Source organism: Apis florea, unplaced genomic scaffold (genome assembly GCF_048593485.1).
Source record: "Apis florea isolate Af1SG1 unplaced genomic scaffold, ASM4859348v1 contig_3081_pilon, whole genome shotgun sequence".
Lineage (NCBI taxonomy): Eukaryota > Metazoa > Arthropoda > Insecta > Hymenoptera > Apidae > Apis > Apis florea.
Window position 1 is genome coordinate 4,891,000 of NW_028256703.1, and position 9,516 is coordinate 4,900,515.

At 33.7% G+C, this 9,516-nt stretch overlaps 4 protein-coding genes across 7 annotated transcripts; 3 read left to right on the forward strand and 1 right to left on the reverse strand.

Moving 5' to 3' along the window:
* Positions 1–72: 72 nt before the first annotated feature.
* Positions 73–1,847, forward strand: LOC100869632 (uncharacterized). The gene has a single exon (XM_003694706.4). The coding sequence runs from the start codon at positions 494–496 to the stop codon at positions 1,631–1,633; it is 1,140 nt and encodes a 379-aa protein (XP_003694754.1). The 5' UTR covers positions 73–493; the 3' UTR covers positions 1,634–1,847.
* LOC100869510 (tetratricopeptide repeat protein 12) lies at positions 1,517–3,620 on the forward strand. 4 transcript variants are annotated; one of them, XM_012488202.3, is made up of 5 exons: positions 1,517–2,126; positions 2,188–2,382; positions 2,446–2,576; positions 2,658–2,838; positions 2,918–3,620. In XM_012488202.3, exons 1-5 carry the CDS (start codon positions 1,991–1,993, stop codon positions 2,980–2,982), a joined length of 708 nt encoding a protein of 235 aa, XP_012343656.1. In that variant the 5' UTR covers positions 1,517–1,990; the 3' UTR covers positions 2,983–3,620. The 4 variants fall into 4 exon arrangements, with proteins under 4 accessions (XP_012343656.1, XP_003694753.1, XP_086765183.1 ...); XM_086909059.1 differs by having other exon boundaries at positions 1,862–2,126; positions 2,227–2,382; XM_003694705.3 differs by having other exon boundaries at positions 1,522–2,126; positions 2,446–2,838.
* On the reverse strand, positions 2,815–4,798 carry LOC100869388 (UPF0415 protein C7orf25 homolog). The gene is made up of 4 exons (XM_003694704.4): positions 4,522–4,798; positions 3,868–4,309; positions 3,207–3,760; positions 2,815–3,141 (listed from the first exon to the last, which is right to left on the reverse strand). Exons 1-4 carry the CDS (start codon positions 4,669–4,671, stop codon positions 3,055–3,057), a joined length of 1,233 nt encoding a protein of 410 aa, XP_003694752.1. The 5' UTR covers positions 4,672–4,798; the 3' UTR covers positions 2,815–3,054.
* On the forward strand, positions 4,614–8,215 carry LOC100869268 (zinc finger protein 346). Its single transcript, XM_003694703.3, has 8 exons — positions 4,614–5,109; positions 6,096–6,527; positions 6,710–6,783; positions 6,927–7,076; positions 7,146–7,240; positions 7,329–7,636; positions 7,707–7,775; positions 7,853–8,215. Exons 1-8 carry the CDS (start codon positions 5,070–5,072, stop codon positions 8,005–8,007), a joined length of 1,323 nt encoding a protein of 440 aa, XP_003694751.1. The 5' UTR covers positions 4,614–5,069; the 3' UTR covers positions 8,008–8,215.
* Positions 8,216–9,516: the final 1,301 nt, after the last annotated feature.

Genomic DNA, 9,516 nt, shown 5'->3' on the forward strand with positions numbered 1-9,516 from the left:
ATTTTTAATTTGATTAAATTTCTTAATTTAAAAGTGATATTGCAAATAAATAAAAATGACGATCAATTGTAATCTTAAAAATCTTTTTGATATTATTCTGAATTTGTGACAAATAGATATTTTTAGATCAAGTAAAAATCTATTTCGTATCTTCTAGAATGTAGATAATTCGGATATCTAACTAGAAAAATCGATTTCTACAGATTATTTTTAAAAAGTAGAATCTTTACTTAACCCAAAAAATATAATATTCATGGAATATTTTTAAATATATCATGTGAAATGTGTTTTTAATCAATCGCATAATTTGATGCTATGTTATCTCGAATTTATTTTTTACACGTTGAAAGATATTTTCTCTATTGGAATGCACAGCCGTTTAAAACAGTTGCGATGACAGCGGCACGTGTCATGGCGAGTGTGTTGTTATAAACGAAAGTCGTATACTGTTAGTCGTAGATAGAATTGAAAGCTATCAATTACAATATTCAAAATGAAGGAAGAAACAGTGTTAAGTTTAAAGTGGCACAGTTTTCCATCGCATTTGGCGGTTTCTCTCGATACATGTTATGAGAAGCAACAGTTTGTAGATCTTTCTTTAGTATGCAAAGATGGGACGATTATAAAATGTCATAAAATGGTATTAGCTAATTCGAGCTCATTTTTTCGTCGTTTATTAGTTGCCAACGATCATCCTCATCCTATGATTATTCTTCACGATATTGAAGCAGACGATCTCAAGACTATCGTCAATTTTATGTATTGCGGTGAAATACAAGTGGTTCAAAGTGAGGTTAGAAGGTTGTTAAAGTTGGCCGAAATTTTGGAAGTCACTGGATTACGACATATTAAAACTTCCGTTTTGGTAGGAGAATCAAATAACGCATCTCATGATACGTCCAGGAAAACAACTACGGTATCTCGTTTAAAAATCGAAGAAACAAAGAGTCTACCTACCAAAACAGTACCTGAGCATGATTCTAATATTAGATCACAAACTAAAACTAACAATCAAACAAAATTTACTTCATCTACTCACCTTCATAAAAGTGGAAACAAAGTTCCACTAGAGGTCACTAAGAAAAATGAAGAGGCTAATATTAATTTATTAAGTCAATGTTTAGACACAGGAAAATCTGGAATCAGTATTGTAGACATTAATGATATGCCAAGTACTAGTAGAGGAATTTCCAATCCACCACCTCAAAAAAGAAAAGAATCCTCTGAATCTGTTATTAGTTGGCCTCGTGTTTTATCTGCTATATCAAAGGATAAATCTTTACCTTTGAAAAAATTATGTATTATGGATGAAGTTGAAATTACAGCTGGAAAGCCATCTACAGCTAATCAAGAGTTTCAGAGGAATGAACCTTTAGACAGAAGAAAACAAAGGACTAATTCGGAAAGCAATGAATCCATGAAGTGTGCAGTTTACATAAAAGACGAAGTGGACATATTTGAAATGGAAGAAGATGCAGATATGGATCCTCTTGAAGTTGAAGAGATAGAAAATGAAAGTTCAGATACTATTATGGGTTCTTCTCAAATTTTTCCTGTCACAAATGTTGAACAAACATATTATAATGCAGGAACACTTTCGGAATATCCTCCAAGAAAAGGATCTAATGGTTAATACATAAAACACTGTGTTTTAAAATTGAAATTATTGATATATATTGCTTTGAATATAACACTTAGACTGAATAAAACTTTTTGTGATTATAAATCTTTTTTAACCAAAAAAGCTGCAAAATTTCAATATATATAAATTAACCATAATTCACTATCATACTTGTTACTTTCTTACATGATCTTGTTCATTTTATAATAAACCAATTCAAAATAAATGTTTCATGCTTATTTAATCACTTAACCCATTTGACATACATATTTATGTTACCATGTTATATGTTTCTATGGAAACCTTTCACAGTTAGTCTCAAATATAGTTAGATCAATCCTGTATAAAAAAGAATATTTATAATATAAAATGAATAAAATAGAAGATGATGATATATTAAAACACAAAATAATAGAAGGGCAACAAATTATGGATAATTTATCAGTTGATAAACATGTAACTGAGGAAGAATTTCAGAACTTTATGCATCGCGTTACCGAAGTTGGTAAGTATTATTTCTTATTTTAATTATAGACATAATTTTCGATTCATTCTAATTTTTTAAGAAAAAATTGTGAAAAAATTGGCATCTTCCAATCCTGAAGAACAAGAACATGGACAAATATTGGCAGATAAAATTTTGGATGGACGATCGGAAAGTAATATTAGCGATGATACTGAATTAACAATAAAAATGAATCGTACAGTGATTAATAAATGTTCGACTAACGAAAACTCTACTAATGAAGAAATGTCCAAAGGTATCAAGTAATAATTTTTGTCTCTTGCATTCCCATACTAATTAAAGTTTTATTTACATTTAGAAGCGTTTATGAAAAGCGTAGAAAAAGATGCAAAAGAAAGGGCGGAAAATAGAAAGATTAGAAATGAACGAGCGGAAACACTGAAAACAATTGGTAATGGGGCATTTAAGGAAGGAAATTACGAGAAAGCGGTAACATATTATACTAAAGCGCTAGAACAGCGAAAAGATTCAACCGTATTATGGAATAACAGGGCTTTGTCATATATTCAGCTTGGATTATTCGAGAAAGCCTTAAGCGATTGCGAATGGGCATTAAAAGTTAATAACACGAACTTGAAAGCCCTATTAAATAGCGCTAAGTGTTATAAACAACTAGGAGATGAAACGAAATACAAAGAATATATTCTGTTAGCAAAAGAAAGAAATCCACATTTAACGAATTTTATTAATGGTACTTTGTTGATATTTTTTTTACATTGAAAATATTTCTATCACAATTCTAAACTCTTTTATTTAATTTATTGTTACAGAATTTGAAGAAAGTTTGGAAATGCGCGTTAAATATCAAGCTTCATCTGTTAATAATATTAATTAGTAAACAATAGAAATATTTCTTATGCAGTATGAATATTTCTTTTGCAATAATTTAAAATGCATTTAACTGGTGTCAAGATGGACCTATTTTTGTCGCATAACCTTCTTTAATCTCTGAAAGAGATCTAGGTTCATGCAAAAAGACTGTACATTCAATACCCTGAAAGAATTTATTACTAGAATTATTTAAATTTGTCATATTTTTTATAGTACAAATACTTATACCTGCATACGTGCTGCTCTAACAAATCCCTCATTTGCAGATACTGTAATGCTTTTCATATATTCTCCTGTTGCAAAAACTAATCTAGATCTGTCTTTAATTTTACCACCTAAATTTAACTTCTCCATTATTCTGCCTGTTGATATGTCATTAACAATCTGAACTTTATTTAATAATTCTTTTGCTCTAAGAGTCTCTTTAGGTCCACCAATGACATCTATAATATTCATAAAATTTTCATAAGCAGTTTGACAAACAATTAATTCTTTGCCTTTGAACAAATTCTCTAAAATTGGTTTAACTGGATATTTTCTCTCCATTTCTGCTTGTTGAGTAAGTAACGGTTCCCGATAAATAAAATGATCATATCCATTGGTCATATTTGTCACATATGCTAATAAAGTTGATACATCCAAGTTAAGAATCTTTATTTCAGTTTTAAGAGAACATGTGTTTAGACTATTTAAATCTGAATTTATGTCTTTTTTATAATCATCCAAAGATTCCTCAGTGGATTCTAACGAATATAGCCATGTAGAAATTTTGTCCTCGCTATCTACCTCCAGAAGAATAGATATAACCGTAAATATGATTTGTTAATTTATATATATATATATATATCATACATATTCATACATTTATCATATTAAAAAAAATATATACCATATATATCTATATTTTTTACATCTTCGCATTGCATTTTATCTCCTTCAACAATTATTCCCATGTGTTCCAAACGTGTAGCTAATGGAATTTCTATACCATAAGCAAAATGGAATATAATGTCAGGTGGCCTATACAAATGTGGATAGCATTTTGCACATTGTAAGTAACTCGTTGCTTGATCAAGCACAGATTTTTGCCCATATTCTCCATTACCCATTGAAATCATTGTAAGAGCTCTAGCATTTCTAGCAATAACTTTTATCCATGATGCACCTCCATTACATACAATATCTACTTCTAAACGTGATTTTTGATATTTAAAAGGTTTCATAACATTGATGGGTTCATTGGCACAAAAGAATCGTGCTACAATTGCATTCAAATGAATCAGATTTGTGCTTTGTAAATGTTCCTTCTTTACATGTCCTGTGGATTGTACCTTTATGAGAATAGCATATAGTTATAATTCTGATCCTTTTAATTGAAAAATATGTGACAATTCGACAATTTTTTGTACGTAAACATAAAATTAATAGAAGGAAATAGAGTGAAATGTTTCATAATTTATATAAGTTATAATATATGCTTAATATCGTGAAAGAAATGTAGGTATATGATATCTGTAGTTTTGTAATCTTGAAAAAAACATACCTTTTCTAAGAATCTAATTTCTTGTTGAATCTTTCGTATAAGTTTTTCAATTCCATCAATCTTTCCTACAAGTTTCAGTCGATCTATCGTGGCTTTGCCAGTGTTTATTTTTTCTCCGAGACATGTTAAAAGTTCACCCTTTTCCTCCATCCTTTAACATTAAACGGTTTTCGACAAGTTGGCCATGAGAAATTGTATTTTTTGTAGTAATTCTAATAATTTTGAATAGTTCACGATCGACGAACGTAGTGTTAGCAGCCATCTTGCATTACAGTTCAATATCGCGTAATGTCGACGGGTCGCTTGTCAAACTCGTCTATTAACCTCACAAACTTTTATATTTCACTGAATAATTGACAGTCAAACATAATTCATAAATCGTAATGATACCATATTCCAACGAATCGTGCGAAATATAAAACTATAGGCAGAAAACTAATTCGCGAGTGTAAATCGAACGAAAACAACCTTATCGTGCCGTAATTACCGCGCACCGTCAAGATTCCTCTGACAATAATAGAGAATATCACGATATTTAAGTTTAAAAAATGTCTAGTGCAAAGATCATCGAAAATCCAGAAGTACCGGGTAAGTTTTTATTCCTAGGAAAGAATTTTCTTCATTGATTCACGTTGTTAGAGACATATGTACGTATATTCTAGTGAATCTAGTGTGTCGAAAATATACAAACTCCTGAATCTCTCAAACACATCGATCATTGAAAAAACATTTATTATATTGTTATTAATATATATATGAAAAAATATTTTTTATAAATGGAACTGTATCGTCGCAAGTACAAATATACTGTATGTAGTCGTAATGGAGTCTGTTAGAAATAACCGGATATAATTTTTGATATGCCTATATCAATCAATTATCAAAACAATTACTTAAAGTATGCACATGCTACGTCCAACGTTAAATAGATAAAATAAGAAAGTACATTAACCATAGGATATTTTTACGTTTAGTTTCAAATTTCATTCAATATTTGAATATTTAAATCAGCTGATGACTTAAAATATAAAATAACAAATACACGTACCGATACATATACACAGTGATGTGATAGTTGTTTGTCACTTTTGTCACCGAAATCAAATTTTTTTATATCGAATCAGATTAGATTAGCGATAAATTAAATAAAGATATAAATGTAAAGGGATTATGTATATATAAATTATTAGATGTGGTAACATGTAAATATTCAATTATCATTTATGCGTGATATTTTGTTAATCAACATTGATCTTTATTACCATTTTTTTTTTCACTCTTTTTGCGCGATACTAATTTTTTCGTCAAATTTATTCAATACATTATTATTCAATTATTCAATAATTACGATTAATTTTATTATTTCGAAAAATTAATCGTGCAAACAAAAATAATTTCTTTAATCCTAAATCACTGGACAAAATGCGTTTTATATATATATATATACTTAAATAGGAGGAATTTTATTAATAACATAAATCTAATGTTAAAAAAATATTTTCTTTTTCATATATCGTATACAATTATTATTATTATTATTTTTTCAATTAAAATATATCTTTCATTATATACAGGATTGGAATGTTTTTTACCGCCACCTCCACCACCCCCACCACCAATCACAACCTCGAAAAGCAACAATTTGCCAATTATGACGGAACAACAGCAACCGGTAACGACAGAAGCGACAACGACCGGTTTATCGAGCTGCGAAACAGCGGGAAATTTAACAATTGAAGCAGCAGCTACGGCGTTTCCAAATCTTCCTGTGCCAACACCATATATCATGCATCCAGCGATGCAAACACAAACACCTGGACAACCAACTACTCCTTGGTGGATACCCACAGACGCGGACACTTCCGATCTTTATGCACGATGGTACGACACGACCTACAAGACGACAGCTGCGGCGGTCGCATCACCGACGATATCGGTTTCCAACAAAGCTAAGAACAAATATTACAAACGCAAGAACGAGTTCATCGATCCCGCTCAAGATGCAGGTAATTAAAGAATAAGTTTCGTAACATATGACGAGAATCAAATGGAATATATGTATTTTACTTTAGAATTTATTTTTTTTTTCTTTTTCATGTATTATCAAATTATTTTATTAAGAAATCAGATCTCAAATAGGAAAGGGAGTTCAACTAATTAAAGATTGATTTATGTTTCTATTTCGTAGAGAAAGTCGCAAGCGCCCAGAGGGAACTGTCAGCATTAATGAAACCGCTGAAATGCGATCTGTGCAATGCAGTTGTAAGCCTCGATTACTTTATCCGATAATAAAAAAAATATACGAAACATCCTGTTGAATAATTATGCCATCATATTTAGCACAAAATATTTAACCAAACGAATGTCGAACGAATGAAGCATCGCTTAAAAATAAACGATTTCAGATGAACTCCACGTTGCAAGCTAAGTTACATTACGATGGAAAGCCACATCAGAAAAAAGTATCGATGTTTCTGAATCAAAGCGTAAAGAAACAGAAAACGGAAGACGGCCAAGTCAGTAGTACGACCAGCGATTGGCAAAATTATTGTGATGTAAGATCGAATGCTCGATTAATTGTGAGGGGGAGTCGAACGTGGTCGAATGGTATTTAATTTTTGCAGATTTGTAAAACGTGGTTCACGTCGCAAACGGATGCGACGCAACACTACGCTGGTAAAAAACATATTAGAGCAGTAAACGGGGGACGTCGTGCGAGGTACAGAGATGTATACTTGTCCCTAATTATTCTTAGAAAGATAGCTGTGTCAGCCGAGATCGTCATAGCAGAGCGTTGAATTCTACAGGCCGTCGAAGAAGTCGCAAAATCAAAATCAGTACAGTCAAATAGATCCCACCGGCCGATTCGGGATAGGAATGGCTTTTCAGGCAGAAGTGCAATCTACACCGGCACAGCCGGTAGTACCTGACGGTACCAATGCGGTACCTACACCAGGAACGGGGTCCATCTACACACCGCCTCCTTATCCAACGCCATTGCGTTGCGATCTTTGTGGGGTTTCCGCTAATCGGCAGGACCAATTGGAAACGCACAAACGTGGCGCTAGGCATTTGAGAATGCTTAGGTTGAATGGATTACCCGTTCCCGAGCCTGGTAAGAATTCCACTATAACACTTGTGCCTCCGTAACGCGATAAATAATACTCATCCTGTGGATTTTTCAGCTACCGAGAGCGAGGCGATACCCGCCACTCCTGGGCCTATAGATTATTCCATTTACCGAACGCCATCAGGTAGAGACAATTGTCGACAATTTTAACACGCGTTGTGATATGCCAATTGCCAAGCAACCTGTGTTTTTTATTTGCAGGCCAGTATTATTGCGCACCGTGTAATCTATCGTTAAATTCCGAGAGTACGTTTGCTCAACACGTAGAGAGCAAAAAGCACAAGAATCAGTCGAACCCAAAGTCGCCGTCTAACGCCGTGGTGGTGTCGAAGAAAGCTAGATTCAAGAAGAAATAAGGGGTTGGGGACGTGGCACGCCGTGGCTAACGTGCTATCCATGCACGTTATTTCTTCTCGTCTGTCCATTGTTTTCACTGAAAACACTTTTCTCTCATTTTTTTTTTTTTTTTTTTTTTGATCAAAAGCAGATGTATTGTCGTTGTAACGAAGGCAACGTACAACGATCTGTGCCTAAAGATAAGAAATAAAACTCTTGTTCGATACAGATCGTGTCGACGACACTTTTCAGAAAAACCTTCTCGGTTCCTCCAACATGGCCGCGAGACTATGTAAATATATATATATATATAAAAATTATAAATTGATGCGAAGATAGATCGGATCGTCTGATGAGAAAGATAAGTCTGTTAGCGCGCGAGCGTATTTAAATTAAGCAGCGATTAACTCTAAATTCGATTTTTAGCAGAGACGAACGGTTATTTAGATGGTAGCTCGTTAACCGTCTCGGAGGCTACGCGACTAATCGCCCACATTTATTCAATTACGAAACCATTAACTCGAACGTTCCCCCGCCGTTCAATTCGCGAAATCACGCGCGCCTCTACCAACACGCGTTTGTCCCGTCCAAGTGAAATTTATGCGTCGTTCATTCCCGACCTTCCACAAAATTTATGACCGAGCGAACCAACCATACCGAACCCTCCTCTATTAATTACCTCCTAAGACACGTATGACGGATTAACGTTTTCAGCCTGTTTTTACTGTCACTTCCCCACGACGAATATATCTTTTGACAGCGGTGACCAACCAAATAAAAATGTCGGTGTAAAGCATGAATCAACGAACGAGAAACCCTGGAGCTACATTCACGATACCCAAAAATGGCAAGAAGGAACGTAAAAGCTCCTGTCTTTACGTTCTGTCTTCTTTCGGTAAGAGAGAGGTAATAATAATAATAATAATAATACCACGATGTGAATGAAGCAGAAGCAAAATTTTTTCAAAAGAATAATATTAACCGTATCGTTCCATTCTTCTCTCAAGAAAAATTGAAGCAGTTTGAAATTATTGAAAAGAGGATCAAAGACTTTCGTGGACGGTGCATAAATCTCCCGTTTACTTGGAAATTCCTACGAGAAAAAAGAATCAACTTCTCCCTCCCTTGCTTCGTGAATCTGCGTTCCGTTAAATTTTCTAACAAATTCACGTCACGGCAATTCTTTTTAGTCGTCCTACCATTTTCTTTCTGGTACGCTTCCTTTTAGATTTTCATCTCGAGATTTCAAGCTCCTATGCTATTCTACCAATGTCCAGAGATTAGGATCATCCTCGCACTTGTAGATCGTTGCTTATATACCTGGATTTTTATGACCCCCCCCCCTAATTCCACGTGTGTCTCCCTCCTTCCTTTCTTCCTTTTTTATTCCTCTCTCACTCACCGAAATCCCTTTTCCATCTTCTCACCCGTCCTGCACATACCTACGCGCTATCATCTCTTTCTGTTCCCGCCTCTACGAGAATGGAAGATGCCGAAATGCTGATTTTATGCAACGTGAGCATAACGTG